Raw genomic sequence first — 25,684 nt, forward strand, 5'->3', positions numbered from 1 at the left:
CTTGGAGGAGGAGCTGGGGGCTGGCAATAGCGGCGGGGCAGTGCAGTCACTGTACTATAGCCCCGCCGCTCCGGTATACTAATATAATATGTCTTATTCAGTTAATAGTTATTAAATATGCCCCTTTATGCCTAATAGTACCTTAAATCTTAAGCGCTTCAGTACAATGTAGGCCGGGCGGGCGGCAGCGTAACTCCCTGATGTCACGTGCCTGCGCCGCCTACTTTATGAATGAAACAGGCGGCACAGGCAAGTGACGTCAGTGAGTGACGCGCCGGCCGCCCGGCCTGCCTGCCGGCATTGTACTCAAGCGGTTAGGATTTAAGGTACTATTAGGAATAAAGGGGCATATTTAATAACTATTAATTGAATAAGACCTATTATATTAGTATACTGGAGCGTCGGGGGATCTGTGGATGGCACAGTTATGGGCTGGGAGGGAACAGTGTCCATCATCCACAGATCCCCCCCCCCCCATAACAGTGTCCGTCATCCACAGAACCCCCCCCCCCCCCCCCCATAACAGTGTCCATCATCCACAGATCCCCCCCCCCCATAACAGTGTCCGTCATCCACAGATCCCCCCCCCCATAACAGTGTCCGTCATCCACAGATCCCCCCCCCATAACAGTGTCCGTCATCCACAGATCCCCCCCCCCCCATAACAGTGTCCGTCATCCACAGAATCCCCCCCCCCCATAACAGTGTCCGTCATCCACAGATCCCCCCCCCCATAACAGTGTCCGTCATCCACAGATCCCCCCCCCCATAACAGTGTCAGTCATCCACAGATCCCCCCCCATAACAGTGTCCGTCATCCACAGATCCCCCCCCATAACAGTGTCGTCATCCACAGATCCCCCCCATAACAGTGTCCGTCATCCACAGATCCCCCCCCATAACAGTGTCCGTCATCCACAGATCCCCCCCATAACAGTGTCCGTCATCCACAGATCCCCCCCCCCATAACAGTGTCCGTCATCCACAGATCCCCCCCCCCATAACAGTGTCCGTCATCCACAGATCCCCCCCCCCATAACAGTGTCCGTCATCCACAGATCCCCCCCCCCCATAACAGTGTCCGTCATCCACAGATCCCCCCCCCCCATAACAGTGTCCGTCATCCACAGATCCCCCCCATAACAGTGTCCGTCATCCACAGATCCCCCCCCATAACAGTGTCCGTCATCCACAGATCCCCCCCCATAACAGTGTCCGTCATCCACAGATCCCCCCATAACAGTGTCCGTCATCCACAGATCCCCCCATAACAGTGTCCGTCATCCACAGATCCCCCCCCCCCCATAACAGTGTCCGTCATCCACAGATCCCCCCCCATAACAGTGTCCGTCATCCACAGATCCCCCCCCATAACAGTGTCCGTCATCCACAGATCCCCCCCCATAACAGTGTCCGTCATCCACAGATCCCCCCCCATAACAGTGTCCGTCATCCACAGATCCCCCCCCCATAACAGTGTCCGTCATCCACAGATCCCCCCCCATAACAGTGTCCGTCATCCACAGATCCCCCCCATAACAGTGTCCGTCATCCACAGATCCCCCCCATAACAGTGTCCGTCATCCACAGATCCCCCCCATAACAGTGTCTGTCATCCACAGATCCCCAGTAATAGTGCCATCCACAGACCACCATTAGTTCCAAACCCACCAAACACACAGCACACCTTTTGGTAAAAAAAAATTTTTTTCTTATTTTCCTCCCCAAAAACCTAGGTGCGTCATATAGGCCGGTGCGTCTTATACGGCAAAAAAATACGGTATTTTCCATTGCATGGCTCAGCAAAACAAAAAAAATAACTGTCCTTTACTTGTCAGTGAAAATCAAGACATGGCCCTATTGAAGTCTATGGATCAGCAAAAAACAGACAGACAATCATTGCTGTGCTCTAATGAAATCTCGCCCCGTTCAGCATTCGGTGCAGGCGCGGTGAGGGAAAGACGCTCGCAGGCTGCCAGCTTCCTCACTGCGCCAAATACTGAATGCCGCGAGATTTCATTAGAGCACAGGGCTAGCAGACAGATGCAAGCGCTCCCTGGTCCTGTCAATCAGGACTTGGAGGGAGGCGACAATGGTGGAGAACGGAGCCTTTAGGAGCAGGAACAACGCCCCCTCTGCTCATAGAGGCTAATTAGCATATTATAAAAGGATTTTTTAAAAGGACAGCCAGGTGCTGCCAAAACTCAGACCAGCACTTAAACTCCGGTCCGGTATTTGACCTCACCTGGCTGGAAAATAGCCCAGCCGCACATGTTGGGAGGAAAATACCTGCGTTCCCAGACAAAACCCCTCACTGTGTCACATATGTAACACAGATGTCACACGGACGTCATCTGCAAAATACATACGGTCCTGTGAATGCACCTTTAGGGCTCATGCACACGGTGTTCAGCAAAACACGGATACCGGCCGTGTTCATTCAGGCTGACCCCTAATAGAAAAGGCCTATCCTTGACTGTAATGCCGACAATATTAGGACATGTTCTATTTTTTTGCATAATGGCACGGAATGTCTTTTTTTTTGTGGCCCCATTGAAGTACATGGTTCCGCATACAGGCTGCAAAAAAAAAAAAATTGAATGGACATGATAAAAAAAAAATACGTTTCGTGTTCATGAGCCCTTTGTATAAAACTATCTATATCAATGAGGAGAGGAACAGAGGTTACAACTTACCAGTGCAAATGAGAGTTTCGACAGCTTCAGTACTAGTGTTCAGAAGTATGATCGTAAGTTCCTATATGGCGAGTCTGCTATGGATTTCAGCAAAATCAACATAAAATTGTGCAGCTTTTGCAGTGGATTTCAGGGCAGAAACACTGAAATCCCCATGCATGTTTCACTCTCCACTGCAAAGGGTGAAATCTGCGGCAGATATCCACAGCATAAATAAATATGCTGTGAATTTAAAATCTACACCACACAGGGCCAGGACGACGGGTAGGGGGAAGGTAGGCGCCCGCCTAGGGTGCCACCTCACTACCCTCAGAGAGGGGCGCAACTAGTGAAAAAACAACAACTTTGTAATGGCTACAAACAAGCGCTTCCATTGTGGAAATGCTCATTAGTACATAGGAGCTTCAAGCCAGGGAGTGGCGAGTGCATCACTTCTCCCTGGACTTCTCCTAGCTGCCTCCCGCACAGAGTCCAGTCTTAGTACAGTCAGGTCATAGTGTAGGCAGACGTGCCCTCCTACCTAACGCTGTGCAGATGATGTCATAACAGTGAAGATCAGCAAGAAGACTCGAAATGCAGAGTGGCAGAGCTGTCGAGGCAAGTTATTTTTTTTGGGTGGTGGGGGGGGGGGTTGTCCGATTCTAAGGTCTGCAGGAATCTGGGAGGAGGGTGGCACGTGAATTTTGGAGTCTGATCTGAGGTCTGCAGGGATCTGAGTGGGGGGGGGGGGGACACAGATATTGGGGTTGGATCTGAGGTCTGCAGGGATCTGATGATTTATGGTGCCACACAAATTTGGAGTCTGATCTGAGATCTGATTTAAAGGGTAGTGGTTATAAGGAGCCACATTAGTTTGGGGTCTGATCTGAGGTCTGCATTTAAGAGAAGGAGCTTATAGAAGGAAGGAGCTTATAGGGTACCATATGAATTTGGGGTCCGAGGTCTGATGCCTAAAGTTTGCCTTGGGCCCATCATTTACCACAAAAAAAAAAAAAAAGTATTGCGATACTCGAAACCATTCGATATCACGCGTAAAAAAATAAAACACTAAAAAACCCACGTGCTTTCCACATTTTATCAAACATCTGGCCCATAATAGAACAGTTCTATCCAGTTTTTTCAGGACACAAGGCGACAAAAAAAATGGTGAATAGCGTGGTTTTTAATTTTTTTGGGGTTACTGTGTTCACCGCATAGAAGATATTTTTTTTAACATTTTATAGTTTGGACTTTTTCAGACGTAGCGATACCTAATATGTTTATTTTTTATTGTTTATATGTTTTATATGTAAAATTGGGAAAGGGGGTGATTTAAACTTTTAATATTTTTTATTTCGTTTTTTTACTTTTTATTGAATAACTATTAGCTCCCTTAGGGGCTAGAACTTGGGATCTTTTAATCCCTTGTCCCATCAACCCTAATAGAGCTCTATTAGGGTGAATAGGACTTCACACTGTCCCTGCTGCCCTGTGCTTTGTGATCACAGCAGCAGAGAGCTTACCATGGCAGCCAGGGCTTCAGTAGAGTCTTGGCTGCCATGGTAACCAATTGGACCCCCTTGATTTCACTGCTGGTGCTCCAATCGGAAGCTGCCACTGCCACCAATGAGGAGGGGACCCTGTGGCCACTGCACCACCAATGACTAATACTAGGGTGGGTGGGTGGTTGGGGGCGCACTGCGCTACCAATGAATACAATTAACCCATTAATTCAAATATAGGCAGCGGGTGCCAGCGGCAGAATCACATACCCGGCACCTGCCCTCTATGGCAGGGCCCCTCAGGTGCGGCATCTGAGGGGTTAATTCGCGGGATCACATGCCCTGTCATAGAGGCTGGGTATGTGATACTGCTGACAGCACCCGACGCCATCTATATTTCAATTAATGGGTGAATTATAATCATTGGTGGCACAGTGGCCACAGCCCCTCCCCTCCTCCTCAGTACTATGTTCTCATTGGTGGCAGCAGTGGCACAGTGGGGAGGGAGGGACTGCCTCCTTCTCCACTGTGCTGCTGAGGAGAACATGGCCCGCTGTGAGTGGCGCGTGCCATGTTCTCTAACTGATACTAGGTTGCGCAGTAGCGCAGCTTGGCATTGTAAAGTAGTAAATCCTGGTATCGGATCGATCCAGGTACAAAAGTATTGATTGGGTATCGATACTTCAATACCCGGCGCAACTCTAATTTGGAGCCATTGGCAGCACTGTCAGTACAGTAATGTGGGCACACAGGGAAGCAGCGGGCAGAGTATTGGTTGAAACTACAGAATGTCAGTATTAAAGGGGCTGCAGGATTTCTGCTATGAAGAGTGGAGATGGACAGCAGAAGCAAAAAGGTGAAGGCAGAGGTGTAACCTGAATCTCCTCGGCCCTAATGTAAAATCTGTCTGGACCAAACAAAAATAAAAAAAGGAAAAGGAAAGTGAACAACTGAAATCCGTGGAGACGTCACCTGTAAGTCACTGGATTTACATTGGTTATACCTGTGTCAGTGTGAAATTTGCAATTTGCCTGCTCTGCATAGACAACCAAAATACCTAGTCCCGGCCCTGGCACTAAGTCATATGTGCAGATTCTAAATCTTCAAAAGCCTTCTAAATTTTACACACTTTACTGCTACTTGCTGCAAATCCACAGCCTTTATGCTACATGGAAGCATACCCTAATGTCTTGATAATTCAGGTTGAAGACAGATTTGGGAGAATGCTCTTTTCTGCAGTAAAGTTGAACACCTATAAAATCCAACACAACCGATGCCCAGGATGACATAACCATGTGGCAATGATAAGACTTACTGGTCGGGACATGTAATCACGTGCGCACAGCAGAAACATTCCCATGCAGTGAACCACGCTGGATGTGCCCCATCAGGTTCAGTAATGAACGCATGTGGGTGCAAAGAGAACAGCCAAATGACAGACATAAAAAACAAACACATTAACATGCCAGTCTAATGAATAAAGGATCCAAGCATAAAATCAATGTCATGGTTATTGTAGAGATGGGCAAATATGCTATCGGATATGAAAAAACCTACAACACAATTATGAAGTGTATTTAAAGGCTAAATTTGTCTCTTATTCTACTGACATTATAACATCAGAAAAGAGGCTAGTTTCTTAAATTTGGATTCTCACTTTACTTCAAACCCCCCATAGAATAGTCCCAAATGGTCTTAAAATGTTTAGAGTCCAGAGGGTATTCTGAGCATCAATAAAGGCGTTTGTTAACTGGTGGCAGCAGCGTGCTGTACCTGGAGGAAAAGGCATACTCGCCTGCTCCTTGGGTCCCTGGCTCTCTTCAGCGTCTGCCTGTCTGTGTCCTGTAAACCTCTGGACACAGGGGGCCACATGCGGTGCTGCAGTCCATGACTGGCCTCAGCGGTGATGGGTCTTCAAGCATCATGCCACTGCAGGGTCACGTGCCAATGGGAGACACGTCGCTGCTGTGGCCAATCATTTTCTGCAGCATAGCGCATAAGCCTGTCTGTCCAGAAGTTTACAGGATGCGGAGCATAAGGGTGCTGAAGGGAGCGAGCATTAAAACAATACTTAAAGGGGTTGTCTCATCATGGACAATGGTGGCATATCGCTAGGATATGCCCCCATTGTCTTATAGGTGCAGGTCCCACCACTGGGACCGGCACCTATATCGAGAATGGAGCCCTGCAAGGTGGTGGCTGGAGGACTCCGGTCCGGCCACCAAGCCGGCGCCCCATAAAGTGAATGGGACAGTAACGGGCATGCGCGGCCCCGCTCCCATTCATTTCTATGGAGCAGGGCCAACGGAAATAGCCGAGCCAGCGCTCGCCTATTTTCGCCGGCCCCATAGAAAATTAATGGAGGGCGGCTGCACCTGTGCAGTGGGCCCTCCTTTACTTGCGGGGCTCCATTCTCAATATAGGTGTGGGTCCCAGCGGAGAGACCCGCACCTATAAGACAATGGGGGCATATCCTAGCGATATGCCCCCATTGTCCATGATGAGACAACCCCTTTAAAGTTCAAAAAGTTAGACAACCGACCAGCAGGGGTTGCCTGGTTTGAGGCAAAAAAAAAAAAGTTTAAGGCTACTTTCACACCGGCGTTTTGGCTTTCCGTTTGCGAGATCCGTTCAGGGCGCTCACAAGCGGTCCAAACGGATCAGTTTTGCCCTGATGCATTCTGAATGGAAAAGGATCCGCTCAGAATGCATCAGTTTGCCTCTGATCAGTCTACATTCCGCTCTGGAGGCGGACACCAAAACACTGCTTGCAGCGTTTTGGTGTCCGTCTGACGAAACTGAGCCAAACTGATCCGTACTGACACACAATGTAAGTCAACAGGGTTGGTTTTCTATGACACAATAGAAAACGTATCCATCCTCCATTGACTTTCAATGGTTTTCAAGACGTAGCCGTCTTGGCTATGTTAAAGATAATACAAACGGATCCATTCTGAACGGTTGCAGACGTTTGTATTATCTGAACGGATCCGTCTGTGCAGATCCATGACGGATCAGTACCAAATGCGAGTGTGAAAGTAAACTAAATATGCTCGAGTCTTAGGGAATCTAAATTGTTAAAGTTATTTTTTTGTCAAGGAATTGACAAGCTACAAAAAAAAATTAAAAAAATAAATAAATATGCATGGTACAAATCTAATAAAATTAAAACAAGAAAACAACCTATGAAAATTGTCTGTGTGAAGGAGCCCTCACGCTTAATTTCATCTGTGTTGCTACTGCAGGGAAACTGGACACTAGATAGCCTATCCCGAGGAACCCCCCAGCAATATTAGATCAGCGGGGGTCTGAAACCCTGCCAATTAGTGCCACAACTATGCAGCTCTGCCCAATGTGTAGGGGATAGAGTTGGTCCCATTCAATTCTATGGCAGTAGTGCTGCAATTACCAGCTCCATCCACCTCACAATGGACAGAGAGATGGGCTGGGGTGCGGCATGTGAGGGTGCCCATCTGCTGTTGATGGCCCATCCTAAGCCATCAATATCAAAATCCTGAACAACCCCTTTGTGCTGTAAACAATTTATATTTTTTTGTTTTGTCTTCTGTCTAAAGAACTGTAAGGGCTCTTGTTCATCGAGTAATAAGTATTTTTTTATCGATACTACTTTGGGATATGCATGACTCTTTGATCGCTTTTTATAAAAAAAAATTGAGAAGGTGAAGCGACCAAAAACAGCAATTCAGGCATTTAGATTTTTATCCGGTTACAGCTTTCTCTGTACGGAATGAATACTTGTATATTTTGACAGTTCAGGCCATTTTCAGATGCAGTAATAGCAATGATGATTTTTTTAAATTTATTTGTACATTTAGTAAAGGGGGATATTTTAAATTTAAAATCTTTATATTGTTTTTTTAAAAATTTTATTATAATTTCTTTAAGATAATTTTTATTCTCCTAGGGGACTTAAACATGCGACTGCGATAGTTTAACAGTGCGGTCCATGGTAAAATTGCAATGTTCCTATTAAGCCGGGACCATAAGAACTGAATTTACCGGTATAATAAAATAGTAAACATACTGGCTATTTTCCTTCTAGTCTAGAAGACCACTTTTCAATGTAAATTTGAGCAGTCATCTAAAAGATTTCACTGGAAATCTATTTCCTATCCTTTGATCTGTACATTCATAGGATTCACCATTAACATTCAACAGGGCTGCTTTGGAGAGAAAAAAACAAGACAAAAACCACAAAACAAAAACACAAAATCCATGCTAATAAATGCTGCAAGAACTCCAAAGACAAACTAGTTATGAGAAAGCATGCATGTAGACAATATCTGGACAATGTCGTACGCTCTTACCTACTTCTCTCATCTCCTATGATGCTATGTTGGAGGAGAGAAAAAAACATTGTAGTTGCTCTCAATAAATATATAGAAATCTTTCCAAAAGGCAAACATTTTCTCCATTACCAGGGCTTTTTTTCTTCACTGCTTCTAAGTATATTTGTCCAGCAACCGGTTGGTAATATTTGCTTGGCACTTTCCAGTACTGTCCCCACACAATCCTAGAAATCGATGTATTGAGGCCAGAAAAGAGGTGAAGCCTCTGACTAGATTTACTCATTTCTCTGCTCTATGACCTAGGTAATGTCAAAGGGAATCATATACTGTAGATCCTTACCTGCTGCCATTTCTGCTGTAAGAAGGTGTCTTTGACATATAAGTACTTGTTCATCTGATCCAACACACCTTGATAGTAAACCATGGCGGAATCGTAGTTACCCAGAAGAGCATACTCTCGCGCCAGTTTCACATTTTCACTTATCATAAGCAAACTCATCTTCACTGAAAAAAATAAAATAAAAATAGAGGTAATATTAGCCAAATATAATTTTCAATGGCGTCCTTGTCTGTACGACAGGTGTCAGCAACCAACGGAATGCCTCCTGTTCTAAAACTACACCTCTCTGCACGCATACTACCATAGATGTGAATGGGGTATGCTGGGACTGGCAGCTTTACAACAGTAGGGGGTTGCTGACCCCTGATGTAGGCAACGAAATGCGATCTTGTATCCCTTAAAATATCACACCAAAATCTCGTTTTGGCCGAGCTGTCAGTAGAGAACAGTATGTAAGCACCTGTAATTACCTGAGCTATTCATTAAACATGCACGGTGTGAAGAAGGCTGTATGTGAACGTGCCCTATATGTGAGCCGGATTGGACAGGACTCCTAGGCAAGACATTGGGAGTCCTGATTATCCCGCCCACAAATGATTGACAAGCTTCAGTGTACAGATACAGCGTGGGAGGGATAGGTAGGACTACGAGACAACTCGCAGAGCTCACATATAGGGCACATTCACATACAGCCTTCTTCACACAGTGCATGTTTAATGAATAGCTCAGGTAATTGCACTAATGTGACAACCATTACTTATCATTGTCCTGCTGAGCAACCACCTGTAGACGACAAGCAATAAAATAAAATATGGTGAAGAAGAATGACTCACAGGGAAGCCACACAAGTGCTCGTGCAATGTATGCGTGCTGGCAAAGGTACACTGCTGAAGCGCCACATGCTCCTGGGAGCACGCAGTGTCCTTGCCAAACTGCACCCCGGGTAAAACCTGCAGCTGTGTATGGCTTCTGACTATGGAACTATTCATATTGTGCAAACAAATTCTGCCTCCGCAGTGGCCAAAAGAAATGTGCATAATGGCTTTAAAATTGCGATTTTTTGTGAAACTCATCTGTAAAATCTATTTCTTGTCTTTTCCATTGGGGGACACAGACCATGGGTATAGCCTAGGTCATTACTAGGAGGAGACACTATGCAAATAAAAAAAGAAGAAAGCTCCTCCTCCCTGGGCTATACCCCCATGTTTCACTGGGAGGACCCCAGTGCGTGCAAAAGCAGTAGGAGAAGGAGACCAAAGCCATAGAGACCAGAACGGAATACCGCCGTCGGACCGAAAACCTTCAGGACCCGAAGAACTAAACCAACCCTTCCTACAACAGGTAAGAATGGGAGGGAGCTGTGTCCCCCCAATGGAAATGACGAGAAAAAGATTTTACAGGCGAGTGTCACAAAAAATCTCCTTTTCTCGCACATTCCATTGGGGGACACAGACCATGGGACGTCCTAGAGCAGTCCATGGGGTGGGAAAAAAACAGCACCTTCAGGAGAAAAACACCCAGTGGTCAAACAGGAACCACAGCCTGCAATACCTTGCGCCCAAGGACAGCATCAGCCGATGCCAAAGAGTGCAACTGGTAAAACTTTGTAAAAAGGTATGCAAGGAAGACCAGGTGGCCGCCTTACAAACTTGGGATGCCGAGGCGCGATTACGCCTAGCCCAGGAGGCCCCCACCGCCCTGGTGGAGTGCGCGATAACCCCAGCTGGGGGAACCCTGCACCGGGCACAATAAGCTGTGGCAATAGCCGACCGAATCCATCGAGCTACCGAGACCTTGGAAGCCGCCAGACCTTTACGAGGCCCTTCCGGAATCACGAAAAGGGAATCCGTACAGCGGAAAGAAGCAGTAACCGACAGGTACACACGCAGAGCCCGGACAACATCCAGGGAATGGAGAGCGCGCACCTTGCGGTTCGCCGGAGATGGAAAAAAAGAGGGCAGGACTATATCTTCATTAAGGTGGAAGGTGGAGACCACCTTGGGCAAAAATGAAGGGACCGGGCTTATCCTGCTGGAAGACAAAAATGGGCTCCCTACAGGAAAGCGCGGCCAGCTCCGATACCCTCCTGATCGAGGTGATCGCCACCAAAAAGACCACCTTCCAGGTGAGAAGAATCAAAGAAACCTCCCTCAAAAGGTTCAGAGGGAGCCGCTTGGAGGGAAGACAGAACCAAGTTCAAGTCCCAGGGGGGGCAGGGGAGGAATATACAAATGTGCCACCCCTTGTAGGAAGGTCCTCACTGGACCGAGCAGAGCCAGGGATCGCTGAAAGAAAAATAGCCAGAGCAGAGACCTGACCCTTCAGAGAGCTCAACGACATCCCCATCTCAAGACCCGACTGGAAAAAGGACAGGACCACCAAAACCGAGAAACGAAGGGGAAAAACGCCCAGTTTCTCACAAAAGACAAAAAAGGCCTTCCAGGTACGATCGTATATACGGGATGAAACTGGTTTTCTGGCCTTGATCATGGTCTTCACCACAGAGTCCGAGAAGCCCCTCAAAAGGGAAGAGACCGCCTGCAAAAAAGCCGAGGCCCAGACCGGATCCTGAGAAGAAACACTACGGAGGCCTGGAAGCGAATTCTATTTTGTAACCAGATGTTACAATTTCCAGGGCCCAGGCGTCCTGGATATGATCTCTCTAGACCCGTTGAAAGAAGAGCAATCGGCCCCCCACCGTAAGAGGTGGGGGCGCCCCTTCAGGCGGAAGACTGCTTGGGAGCAACAGGACGGGCTGATTGTGGCCGCGGGCGCCAGGAAGGCTGGGGCTTAAAGGCAGGTTTCTTACGGGAGTCTTGAGAGCCACCCTGGAAGGGGGCCGCCGCAGATCTGGAAGAGGAGAAGCGAAGAAAGGACTGGTTCCTAGAATCGGAGTACCGACCTCCAAAAGGTGCGCTTGGATCTAGCTTGGGGCAGGTTAGTACTCTTGCCCCCCGTCGCGCCCGAGATTATCTCGTCCAGCTTAGCACCAAAAAGTCTTGGGGGGGGGGGGGGAACGCTTAGAAGAAGCGTCAGCGTCCCAAACCTTCAACCAGACTTCTCTACACTGTGTGACCGAAAGGGCCGAGATACGCGCAAAAAGAATGCAAACATCAAGGTAAGCTTCGCAGAGAAACTTTGTCGCCTGAGACATCTGGAGGACAAAATTTAAGGTGTCCGCAGAGGCATCCTGCTCCGCCAGGTCCTGATGGTGGCGCTACAACCATACGGAAAGCGCTCTGGATACCCAGGCCAAGGCGAAAGCGGGCCGCAGGCCAGTGCCTGCCAGAGTGAAGATGGCTTTGGACAGAGAATCCAAACGCCTGTCAACTGCATCCCGTCCAAGACAGGAATGGCTGTATTAGTAGCCAATCTGGCCACCGATGGGTCAACCTTAAGAGAAGACCACTGCTGCACATTTTCTGCAGGAAATGGATAAAGAGTATCCATACGTTTCGTGGAAGAAAACCAGTGATTCGGGCGGTCCCAGACCTTAGAGAGGACCTTGTCGAACTCGCCATGTATGGGGAATACAACCATTTGAGGTTTCCTCTAGTGGAAAATAGGGAATTTCTGACTACCAGCGGAGGGAGATTCTCCCTGGATATCAAACGTATCCCGGACCGCCGCCACCAAGTCTGCCACCATAGTGGACAGTTTGGGCGAGGGCTCCAGCTCTGTGTCCTCGTCAGAACTGGATCTTTCCCCTTCCAATCTATGTTCCCTGCGAGGAGGGGAAGTGTCTGAACGGGCCTCTTGGCGAGGAGGGTAAGCAGAATCATCCGAGGAAGGATGCTGCTGTGTACGCTGCCTCTTAGTGGTTGAGCGTCCTCTGTGGGAACAACTGGGAAGCGCTCCATGAAGGTCATGGCGGCCCGAGAGACTTGGGCTAAGTCAGCGGCCGCCCTAGAAATGGGAGAGGCCAAGGCGGGTTCCGCGGGCTCCGACAGGGCGGAGGGAGGACTGGGCTGAGTTAGAGAGGGAAGGTGTCCCGTGGAAGTTCGGGTTCGCCTGTGTTCAGCCGAACTAGACCCCGACCCCATTGAAGTCAATGGGGACCCGAACTTTATTATTTTCCCCTATAACATGGTTAGAGCAGAAAATAATAGCATTCTTAATATAGCATGCAAAAGAATATGGCCATTTAGGGGATTAAATTTTTAAAAAATATATATTTTAAAAATCACTTCATCCACTTGATCACGCTGCCACAGTGTCTTCTATCTTCTTTTAGCAAGACCTGCTATGACGCCATCACAGGTCCTGCTGAACAAAGATAGAAGGACTTTCGATGACGTGGTGAGCGCTGTGACGTCATCGCAGGTCCTGCTGAAAGAAGATACAAGGCAGCGTGATCAAGTGGATGAAGCGAGTTGTTGTTTTTTTGTTGTTTTTTTTTACCCCAAAATGGCTCTTTTGCATTCTGTCTTAAGAATGCTATTATTTTCTGCTATAACCGTGTTATAACGGAAAATAATAAAATCACCTGAACTTCAGTGAAAAAGTCCAGGTTCGGGTACCCTTTAATGAAGAGAGCCAGTCTATTACTTATAAGGTCGAACATTGATCCCTAATAATGCTATGAAGCTTGTAAATGGTTCAGCGCAGAAACCCAATGTACAGAGAATGTTAGAAGGTTTTCCAGATCTAAATATCTATGTCCTATCCTCAGGATAGTCTTAAACAAAAATGACCTAACCTGGGTAAAGGTACATTTACAACATTATGCTTGAAGCCACGGGCTCATAATTTAAAATTAGGTGAATTTAAAATTTCACTTTTAGGTTACATGCACACGACGGCAAATTGCAGCTCCACAAAACAATCCGTAAGCCAGTTTTTTTTATTTTGCAGATCCATTGTAACAATGCCTAAAAAGGAGAAGAATAGAACATGTTCTATTTTTTTGCGGGGCTACAGAACAGACATATTGATACGGACAGCAAACGGTGTGCTATCCGCATTTTTTGTGGACCCATTGAAATTAATGGGTCTGCATCCTATCCACAAAAAAATAAAAAATAAAAATTGGTAAGCATTAAAACGGCTGTGAGCCTTTTTAGGCTGTAGCCTAACTACATGCACACAACCGTAGGCCATTTATTTTTATTTTTTTTGCGGATCCATTGTAACAATGCCTAAAACTAACAAGAATAGGACATGCTTTTTTTTTTTTATGGGGCTAAATACGTTTGTGCGCATGTGGCCTCACACAACCCTGTTCTCCACTCCAGTGTATGATGGGAGTGACTGCTAAGGGTGGTGGAGATGTGCACCCTCTCCTCTCACACGGCAGTGATCGATACAGTATTGTGTTAGGAGTCAGTTTATTCACTAACACACATATACATCTGAGTTGCAGCTAATACTATCTGACATTATGTCAATAACTGATTGCTCTGAAGTCAATGCACAGGGTCGTTATAGTGTTCCTTCCCTGTGCTCTCATCAGCCTCAGGGAACTAACTGTGCATGCGCTAGCTCGCGAATCGCGAGATTGCGGTGCTCTAGCTTTCTGACTTTGGGGAGCAAGGAGGAGATTTGGAGGATGCGGGGAGGTGCTGGGCTCCTTCACGCTGGACTCATCTCAGGTTAATTTTCATATGTATCAAATCTGCGCAAGTCATGCGCAGTTAGCTGATAGTGTGCAATAGTACAGTTACGTACAAGTCTGTGCACATCTGATCTTACTGGCGTTTGCAATCGCGCGTACAGAGACAAGCGAACACACGTTGTCGCTCGTTCCCGAAAGTCTATGTACGGGAACGCGTGACGAGACGCCCCAAAGAAGCTCATGTACTTCTTGGGGCGTCGGGCGTTTTACAGCGCGATCGTACACGCTGTAAAACGCCCAGGTGAGAACCATTCCCATAGGGAATCATTGGTTTCTCAGCGCGTAGGAACACGCTGTAAAAACGCTCAGGTGTGAACCCAGCCTGACAGCTTTCTTTCTTCAGTCTGACCTCCCCTGAATTACGCGAGTGGCACATTTCTCCTTCGATCAAGGATTAGGGGTTATTTATATCCCGAATGTGGCTAGTGCCCTCAACTCTGACTGTACCCCTGAAGAAGCCAGGATACTGGCAAAACAGGTCGCCGTTGTATAAGTCAGACAGTCAGCTGAAGTTTAGGATTAGTCAGTCAGCACGTCCCTGGTGTGCTGCGGACCTGCAACACACCCGCCCTGCACCCCTATAGAAATGCCTATTCTTGTCTACAGCTGAGGACAAGAATAGGACATGTTCTATCTTTTGCGGAGCTGTGGACCCGAAGATCCACAAATACGGACAGCACACTGTGTGCTGTCCGCATCCATTCCGTCCCCATAGAAAATGAACGGGTCCGCACCCGTTCCACAAAATTGTGGAACGGATGCGGACGTGTGAATGGAGCCTTAGCAGTCACTTCCATCATACACCGGAGTGAAGAACAGGGTTTTTAAACCTGTGGAAGGCTCACAGCCGTTTTAATGCTCACCAATAAAAGTGACATTTTAAATTCACCTCAGACCTGGGTCAAGTTAGGTTATGAGCCCCTGTGGTTTCCAGCATAATCCTCAGGTTAGGCCATCAATATCAGATTGTGGGGGTCCGACCCTGGCTTGTGAATAAGGCAATACCCTGCTACCATATGTACAGTGTGCAGAGCGATGGACCAAGGCCACTTCACATAGACGATCGCTGTTCTTTGATGCGTTTTTTTAAGCTGTGTTTTCTGTTCACTGCCCATATTTTACATACAGATGAATGAGATTTCACACAGGCTGGGAGTTTATCAGGTTATGATATTCTGACATTTTGGATTTTTATTTTATATTCCCAGAAATTTTAAGGTTATGGTCACACAAGGTGGATTTTCTTGCGATTTTGTAGCAGATTTCCTCCTGATCATTGCAAAAAGCAATATCCGTGGTGGAAATCCACCATGCTGCGGAATGTAAATGCCTATTTAAACCGGATCCACTTTGCTGCTACTGTAATTCCAGTCTGGAAAATCCATAGCATTTAACCCATATGTGGTCTCGATAAGAGGTCTCCTGGCCCTCTCCTGCTTCACCACATCCAGGCTGCAAGGGGTGGCTGGGTTTACAGTTGAACTTGCTGAAGGAAGGTTACAGCACAGGCAGGTCACAAGTTACGGCGTCGTCCGCAGTTCTGACTCTGCTTCGGAAACAGTACAGCACAGAGCTCTCGGCGCTGGATACTGCAGATCCCAGTTCTAGAGACAATTACCATGTATACGAAGGATGTACTATAACTGTCTTTGATAGGAACACCCAGGCACGGATGGCATCTGCATTGTGTCCGTGGATTCAGAGACTATAATGTGCGTGAGGGATCCATAATCACTGACATAAGGCAAACCACTGATGTGTGAATATACACATTAAAGTTAATGGATAGGATTAACTGATGTATGGAGGAAGCCTTAGGCCGTGTTCACATCTGCGGCAAGCTGATCCGACTCAAATGCCGGCAGTCGGCAGGGCATAAACCATTGCATACAGTGGTATTTGTCTGTCCGAAACCCGAAATTTATGCTGGAGAGCAGCTGGATCACTGTCGGACCGCATTACAGTCAATGGGGATCCGATGGTGAACTACAGAATCAGACAATGCTGGAACTGGCAAAATCTGGCAGGATGCTTTCTGCCGTAGATGGGAACGCTGCCTCAGCCACATTCTCTACAGGCCCAGTAGCAATCCATTCTAAGGCTTAAAGGCTTGTGTCACTTTAGCAAATAGCAATTATTATGTAGAGAAAGAGCTGAACCCAGACACATCCCCTCCTTCCTCTGACATGATGCTCTCCCTTGTCCTGCGCTGAAATGCGCAGTAGAAGGGCTTTTTCTGGAGATCTGGTGACGTACCGCCTTTGCCCTGCGCTGGATCAATGAAATACTCTGATGCTCTTATCAGGGGGGCTGCCGGGGTGAAAACCGGGATATGTCCAAGTTCAGCTTTTAATACAAAGCACTTACTAATGTATTGTTATAATCCTTTGCTTCCTTCATTAATTTGTCAATCACATTATACACTGCTTGTTTCCATGGTTACGACCACCTTGCAATCCATCAGTAATGGCCGTGCTTGCACACTGTAGGAAAAAGCATCAGCCTATGTGCACTCTCTTTCTCCTAAAGTGTGCAAGCAGTGTCACCACTGATGAATTACAGGGTGGTCGTAACCATGGAAACGAGCAGTGTATAATGTGGTGGAAAAATGAATCCAGCCAGCAAAGGAAGCAATATGGATAATAACAATACATTAGTAAGTGCCTTGTATTAACTTTCTCTACATGATACATGCCATTTGCTGAATTGAGACAACCCCTTTAAGTCTTAAGAGGGTTTTCACAGATAAGACACACAAAAATGCTGCATATGTCACCAGTTTGAGTCTGCAAACAACTTTCTATGTCCCTTTGCAGACGAGGCTATGTCATGCTGAGAACATGTCCCTCCCAGTAAACATGCATGAACAGGATCCGGGAGGCTGAGCCGCCTCTATCACAGCCAGGGCAGCACCTTTCTCATAAAGCTTCCCACTAAGCAAATAAATAAATGGGCGGATGAAAAGCACTGCGTTCATAGCTGGTGTCCTTTGTTCCCTCTCCAAAACCAAACTTATCATTCTAGGCTACTTATCTAATTAAAGGTTACTCCAAAAACAGAACCTGGAGAACGCATCACATAAAATGTGCTTGGAAAACCCATATTCCCTACTTCTGAGATTAATGGGAGAAGTGCGGGTCCTTTGTCCAAGATCCTCAACTCGATTTCAACCAAAGCATTCATTTGTAGTGAATGTAAAGGGCTTGGCCTATTACACCTTATCCCCAATCCACTGATGGGAGGCCTGGGGCCCCTGCCGATCATGAGAATGGGGGCTTGCGTTACCCTGTTTGAAAGGCGTGGCGTGCACAAATGCGCTGTGGCTCCATTCGGCCAGAGATAGCCGAGCGCCCGCACTCCACTATAACCCTAAGTTCAGACCTGAGCGTTTTACAACGCGTTCCTACGCGCTGTAAAACGCTCAACAAGGAGAAACCAATGCTTCCCTATGGGAATGGTTCTCACCTGGGCATTTTACAGCGTGTACGATCGTGCTGTAAAACGCCCGACGCTCAAACAAGTTCTTGAGCTTTTTTGGGGCGTTTTGTCGCACGTTCCCGTACATAGATATTCGGGAACGCGCGACAATGTGTGTTCGCTTGTCTCTGTATGCACGATTGTAAACGCCCGTACAATCGCGCATACAGAGCGCTCAGGTCTGAACCTAGGGTTACAGACATATGATTACAGCGATGTTAGTGAACTTGGATTAGGAGCTATGGGCTGTATTACACCAGGCGGACGATTGCTGGGAGGGAAGCGCTCCTTCCCAGTGGAGGAGGCTGCTGCTATTGGATGCAGCGATCTCCTCCAAAGCATGGGGACAAGTGATCGCTTATGCCATCGCTCGTCCCCATACTGACTGGTTGTTTGTCGGCAGCAGATCATGATTAGACATTTTTAAAACTGCTGAAAGATTGCGAATGCCTGATGAACGAGTGATCAGGCTATCGGCAGTGGTATTACACCGCCAGATCATGGCTAATGATGATCTAGCCGACAATTGCCTGGTATGATAGGGCCTTTAGTGCTCATAAAACTTTAGGCAACTTTCACACTCGCGTTTTGGGCGGATCCGTCATGGATCTGCAAAAACTGATCTGTTACAATAATACAACCGCATGTATCCGTCATGAACGGATCCGGTTGAATTATCTGTAACATAGCCAAGACGGATCTGTCATGAACTCCATTGAAAGGGAGACGGATCCGTTTTCTATTGTGCCATAGTGTATCAGTGAAAACTGACCCATCCCGATTGACTTACATTGTGTGTCAGGACGGATCAGTTTGGCTCAGTTTCGTCAGACAGACAACAAAATGCTGCAAGCAGCGTTTTGGTGTCCACCTCCAGAGCAGAATGGAGATGGAACGGAGGCAAACTGATGCATTCTGAGCGGAGCCTTTTCCCTTCAGAATGCATTAGGGCAAAACTGATCCGTTTTGGACCGCTTGTGAGAGCCTTTAACGGATCTCACAAACGGAAAGCCAAAACGCCAGTGTGAAAGTAGCCCAAGACATTTCACTGTTGCTCAGGTTCTCCTGAAAAGGCTTGTAAAGGCTCTAATCACATATTTGGGCTTTCCTCATGGCGCACACGCCAGGGAAATTTTCCATCATGTGGCACAATATGCCATGTGTCACCCATAGGGTCCCATACAAAAGAATCATGTATTGTCTCATGTTTCTCTGCGCTGAAAAGCACCATTGACTACGCCATCCAGTACAGCTAAATCAAAAGGCATGTTGGCAGACACCCCCCAAATTTACGCAGAAAGCGCACACTTGTGGCATCTGTCAGATATCTGGAGACTATTTTAGGTATACAGCGTTGTCCAATTTCAAGAGGAAACCGGACAACTTAGGAGACCGACTTGTAACAACGAATAGATGACCCAGCAGATCTGCCGCAGTGACGTCACATTAAAATCACATGACCATTGCAGCCAATCACTGACCTCTTCAGTGCACTTGCTGACGCCAGTAACTGGCTGCAGCGTTCACATGTTGTCAACATGACATCTCCACTGCAGGCAGGAAAACAGAGGCCCGGCCGGGAGAAGAGGATCTGCCAGGGAAGTAATCATCTACTCCAGGGATGCTTAACCTGCGGCCCTCCAGCTGCTGTAAAACTACAACTCCCACCATGCCCTGCTGTAGGCTGTCCGGGAATGGTGGGAGTTGTAGTTTTGCAACAGCTGGAGGGCCGCAGATTGAGTATGCCTGATCTATTCTGTTACAGGACTGGTTTCCTCTTGACGATTCCTTTAAGATGCACATATATTTCCATGATCTCTGAAGGTATCACATTTCGGATATTTGGGGAAAGGGGGGGGGGGGGGGGACTGCTTACAAGCTTACACATACAGATGGGGGATAGGATCATACATTACCAGCATTTAGGGCTCAAAGATTAAAAATAATTCATACCCATGAACATCTGAAAGTATTCTCCCTCACAATGACATTATACATAACGGTCAGCTAGTTCTCCTGGTGACACAGGGGGCATACTCATAGTGGGCAGCAATGCCAATGCCATAGACAACAATGGAAAGGGAGCATGAACCTGACAGCAGATTACTAGCAGCACAGCCTACTGACCCTGTCCAGCCCTAGACAATCAGAGCCATGTTCCTGATAGACAAGGCTAGCCTGGAGAAATCCCATGCCCGGGCTCCACGTACCGGACACCAGGCGATGCACATGTGAATGTATGGGGATAAAAGGGGCACAGGGAAAGCGGCTGAGCACAATAGACGCCTAATATGAATACATCACCTGGCAGGCGTCCTGACTGACGTGACCGGGAAGTAGTGCTGAAAGTAGCCGGGACTACACTGTTCCCTGCTGTCTCCTCACCTCCATAACACCGCCTCCTCCTCACACATTCAAACCGAGCGGCTGCGTCACTTCCGGCCTCCCTGTCCTCCTCCTTCATGACCTCAGTCCTCATGTTCCCCCCGGAGCTGAACTCTCCCAGCGCAGCTATAGTGTTGTCAGGGCACACACATGTCTCTTCACACTTACTAATTATAAAATGTAGGCAAAATATTATTGCAAACCAAGCAACTTGATAAAAGGAAAAAAATAAAAACTCAGCTGCATTGGCCGGGAATCGAACCCGGGCCTCCCGCGTGGCAGGCGAGAATTCTACCACTGAACCACCAATGCTTACTATGAAGAACACTGGCTGAGCTCACAGGATATCTTCATTGTCCAGCCACAGGATTTTTTTTATATCATATTCTGGATTCATAGGCATTAATGTGGAGTTCACTTTCCTTGTTGCAGTGTATACAGCTCCCACTCCTTTGGGAAGTCTTTCTCCAAAATGTCAGTGTGTGTTTGTGGGAACTTTGCCCATTTTACACTGAGTTTCTGGTGCATAGCAGCATCCAAATCCTGAAGTCTTTATTTGAAAATCACAGGAAACATAAATAGTTGGCGCGTTTCGGCTAGCAACGTAGTCTTAGTCATAGCATATAATACATACGTGGAATCTCTATGTGCTTTTCTGCATGCATGTCCGTGTGTCCTCCGGTGAGCTGACTTTCACGTCTAATTTCCATACACTGAACACATCCAATAGTGCACCGATATCTCTCCCTAAGGGCTTATGCACACAACCGTATGTATTTTGCGGTCTGCAAAATAGATGACATCCGTGTGAGATCCGTTTTTTTGTGGTTCCATTGTAACATTGCCTGTCCTTGTCCACAAAACAGACAAGAATAGGACATGTTCTATTTTTTTGCGGAATGGAAATGCATACACACAGAAACATAAAGCACACAGAGTTTTTTGTGGACCCATTGAAATCAATGGTTCCTCATGCAGACCTGTAAAAAAACAGAACGGGAAAAAAAATACGGTCGTGTGCATGAGCCCTAAGTTTGGGAGGTATCAGCCAGCATGCCTTTACTTTTCAGCTATACTGAATTGCGTAGTCAACCATGCTGTTCTGTGCAGAGAGATCCCACAGTAAATGTGTCGGGGGCCGAGCCCAGGGGCCTCTCACACCCTCGCCACTCCTGAATAGTTGCAAAAAAGGGGCTTGCGACTATTTTTACTCCTAAGGCTACTTTCACACTTGCGGCATAGTGATCCGGCAAGCAGTTCTGTCGCCAGAACTGCCTGCCGGATCCAGAGATCTGCATGCAAACAGACAGCATTTGTAGACGGATCCAGATGCAGATCCGTCTTACAAATGCATTGCAAGAACGGATCGGTCTCTCCGGATGTCTTCTGGAGAAACGGATCCGTTATATATTTTTTTCACATTTTTACCAGTCTGCACATGCGCAGACTGGAAGGACGGATCCGGCATTGCGGTATTTTTAATGTCGGATCTGGCACTAATACATTTCAATGTAAATTAATGCCGGATCCGGCATTCCAGCAACTGATCCGGAATTATGGACGTTCAGTGGCTGAACTGAAGACATTCTGATGCATACTGAACGGATTTCTCTCCATTCAGAATCCATGGGGATAAAACTGATCAGTTCTTTTCCGGTATTGAGCCCTTATGACGGAACTCAGTGACGGAAAAGAAAAACGCTAGTGTGAAAGTACCCTAAAACAGGCATAAAAATATTTGTAAGGATATTATTAAAAGTTATGTTTAAGCTATTCCCCCATAACCCTAAGAGAGCTGGGTGGGATTGGGTGAGCATAGTTATGCACTGAGAGGAGTTAGAGGTGCTGCTTAGTAAAACAAAATTTGCTAATAAAGTTGGGGGACGGGGCAGTAGTCATGGACGAACAACGGCCGGGACAGTTCGCGATCACGCGAACGCGATCAAATGTTCCAAAATGCAATTTCACGGTGGGCCCCATTCACTTTAATGAGTGGAGATAATGAGAAGAGCATGCGATCGGATGCGATCACTCCAGATATGTGTGCACATTTATCATGAGAATGTTAGTGTTAATTATGAGAAAGTTATGCGATTATGCTATGCTATGTGATCGGAAGCGATTAGTCCAGATATGTCAGTGTATTAATGAGAAGAATATTAGCGCTAATGTTATGCGAATCCGACGCGATTATTCCGGATGTGATCGCATGATATTCGATCGGATGCGATTAGTCCGGTCTAGTCTAGAATTGTTTGTGATAACCAGTAAACCAGTATGTTTGTGATATATATTTTATGAATGTATTTTATGTACCTTATTGAGTTTTATTTTTATAATGAGCCGAAAGGGCTATGATGCTTTTAAGGAGGTGTGGTAACTTACCGCCGGCAGGTATATAAAGACCGCCTCTAAGTAGGCGGAGGAGATACCCCTGACTCAGCTTTCTGAAGCGAAACCCGGGTCGGGCGAATGTTTTGTATATACTGCCTGTTACCATATCCATCTTGTAAGTCGGAGGAGATACCCCTGACGAAGCTTTCTGAAGCGAAACCCGGGTCGGGCGAATGTTTTGTACATACTGCCTGTTACCATATCCATCTTGTAAGTCGGAGGAGATACCCCTGACGAAGCTTTCTGAAGCGAAACCCGGGTCGGGCGAATGTTTTGTACATACTGCCTGTTACCATATCCATCTTGTAAGTACAATAAAACCTTGCAGTTGTAACATTTGTGATTGTACTTTACTATCTGTGGCACCTGGATTTTTCATGAGGTTCCCAAAAGAAAGGTGAATCTGAGTGAACTGATCGCTTACCCATGTCCATGAAATCTCTGTGAGATCTGGAAGGGAGGATTTTCAGCTTTGTCCTGGAGCAGCGCGGTCCATTCACAGAAACCCTATTCACTTTAATGGCAAGCGAACCTGAAAAACCTTCAGCTCATATTTGCAGCCACCAAATACTTAGTAGAAGAGATCCATACCTCATTCATTTCTAGAAAGGTGAGGTAGTCCACACTGTCGTGAGCTAGGCGAGTGCGCTTATCGGTCACAATCCCCCCTGCTGCGCTAAACGTCCTTTCGGACAGGACACTAGATGAGGGGCAAGCCAAGAGTTCCATGGCAAATTGTGCCAGCTCTGACCACAGGTCAAGCCTGCACACCCAGTAATCCAGGGGTTCCTCGCTTCTCAGAGTGTCCACATCGGCCATTAACCCGATGTAGTCCGACACCTGTCGGTCTAGACGTTCCCTGAGGCTGGATCCGGAGGGCGGCTGTCGATGGATTGGCTGCATATCCGGTGACTGGAAATTCCTCTGCCATCGCCCGCAAAAGCAGAATGCAGCATTTCTCGAAGCAAGTGCTACAATCTGACAGCCCTCTGTGATGCTGGTAACATGTCCGCCATTTTGTGTTTGTACCGGGATTCTAAGTACATTGCCCTTTATGCTTTTTATACGGGGGTCCCTCTTCAAACACAGGTGCAAATTGGGGCCTTCATGCTCCAAACTGGAAGCGGTGGAGTGGCCTGGCCCCTGCTCATTGTCTAAGATAATGTTGTTGTCGGTCTCCTCCCCCCAGCCACGGACAACACCAGAGATCCCAGAAAAGTTTAAAGCATGCTCTTCTTGCTCCTCCTCCACCCCGACACTATCATCCTGTGACTCCTCTTCAGACTCCTGTTGACTTGTCTCAGATGCAATAGCCGCCCCCCTGGGAATTCATCCAGCATTGCGACTTTGTCATCTTCCTGCTCCTCGACGGCTTGATCAATGATGCAATGCACGCTCCAGAAAGAAGGCATTGAGAAACATCTCTCCTGACGTCAGTGTCTCAAACCAAGGTTGTTGTAGAGGTCCAGAAAGGTCCAAATCCTTTCAGGCGTAAGGTACGATGTCACTGATGGCGCCCTGGCTGCGACTGACCAGTTTGGTGATCTTATCAAATGGCCGCAGAAGTCTGCATGCGTCACGCATGAGCAGCCACTGGTGCGGTGAAAAAAAAACAAGCTCCCCAGAATCTGTCCTGCCGCAGAGTTTTTACAGGTAGTCGGTAGCTGCTCGTTTCTGCTAGACCATCCTATCAAGCATGTACAAGGTGGAGTTCCAGCGCATCGGGCAGTCACAAATCAGACGTCTGACAGGCAGGTGGTGTCAACGCTGAACGTCAGCAAGGCGAGCCATGGCCGGGTAAGATCTTCTAAAACGGCCTGCTGCAAGATGTCCTGGACCCCGGGGTATTTGGCAACGAATCGCACGTGTGTCATTTTGCCCTGTTTCAGCGCACTCAGCAGTTTGGCACCGTTGTCGCACACCACTTTAACAACTCACAAATTGAGCGGGGTTAGCCACTGATCGGCCTGTGTCCACAAAGCTGAAAGGAGTGCAGGACTGGTATGGCTCTTGACTTCCAGGCACAACAGCTGCAGCACAGCATGGCAAAGTCTCACCTGGCATGTCTAATAGGTTCTGGGGAGCTTGGGGGGCGCAGCGGAAGAGGCGGTAGCAGTGGAAAAGGAGGAGTCAGCCAAGGAGGAGAAGGTTCACCCAGTGGGCAGTAAAAGTTATGTACCTTCCCTGTCCACGTTATGTACCTTCCCTGTCCACGTGTCTATGGTCAGATGTATCTTGGCACCGACACTGTGTGCCAGAGATACATTCACTTGCCGCTGAACGTGTCCATATAGCTCCGGGATGCCCTTCTGGGAGAAATATTTCCTTCCGGGGACCTTCCATTGCGGGGTGCCAATGGCCACAAATTTTCTAAAGGCTTTCGACTCACCAATTTATATGGTAGTAGTTGGTGGACTAGCAGTTCAGACAAGCCAGCGGTCAGGTGTTGGGCAAGAGCATTATCCAGCATCATCATCTTTTTACGCTCGAACATTTGGGCCACAGAAGCCTGTCTTTTTCCTGATGAACGCGATGACACAGTGGAAGGTGAAGTGGAGGACAAATGGGAGGAGAGAGGAGAAGGAGAAGAGGCAGGACATGGAGCACCGGGAGTGTGGCTTTGTGGGTTCTGACGGTGTTGCTCTCACTGGGCTCGGTGATGGGAGGCCAGGTGCCTTCTTAAGGCGGTCGTCCCTAGGTGAGTGTTGGGATTACCGCGACTTATGCGTTGACAGCACAGGATGCAGATGGCAACACTATTGTCAGCAGCGGACACGTTAAAAAAAGTCCACACTGCGGAGCCATGTGCCTGCATCCTGGGAGCGCCACATGTGACTGTGCATGGTGGATGGCTCAATCCAGATACATTAGTAGTCTGCTTTTTGCCTCCTGTGCACTGTAAGTTCTGTCTGCTTCTCCTCCTTCTCCTCCCTACCTGCTGCTCAGTCTCTCCCTCTGAACCCCCCTCCTCTTCCTCTCTTGTGGGC

General features: G+C 47.4%; 1 protein-coding gene and 1 non-coding gene across 4 annotated transcripts in view; both read right to left on the reverse strand.

The window, feature by feature from the left end:
- The window catches only part of KATNA1 (katanin catalytic subunit A1), a 65,100-nt gene extending 44,747 nt beyond the window's left edge, over nt 1–20,353 (reverse strand). The window contains exons 1-2 of one of the 3 annotated variants that reach the window (XM_044289579.1): nt 20,223–20,353; nt 8,828–8,991 (exon numbers count right to left, since the gene is read on the reverse strand). In XM_044289579.1, coding sequence (XP_044145514.1) covers nt 8,828–8,986 — 159 coding nt within the window. In that variant the 5' untranslated portion in view covers nt 8,987–8,991; nt 20,223–20,353. Of the gene's footprint in view, nt 1–8,505; nt 8,530–8,827; nt 8,992–20,222 lie in introns of those variants that run through there. The other 2 variants (XM_044289580.1, XM_044289581.1) reach the window with 2 other exon arrangements.
- Nucleotides 20,354–20,544: 191 nt separating this feature from the next.
- TRNAG-GCC lies at nt 20,545–20,615 on the reverse strand. Its single transcript has one exon. It is a non-coding gene; the product is annotated as a tRNA-Gly (tRNA).
- Between the last annotated feature and the right edge of the window lie 5,069 nt (nt 20,616–25,684).

Source organism: Bufo gargarizans, chromosome 4, assembly GCF_014858855.1.
Source record: "Bufo gargarizans isolate SCDJY-AF-19 chromosome 4, ASM1485885v1, whole genome shotgun sequence".
Classification (NCBI taxonomy): domain Eukaryota; kingdom Metazoa; phylum Chordata; class Amphibia; order Anura; family Bufonidae; genus Bufo; species Bufo gargarizans.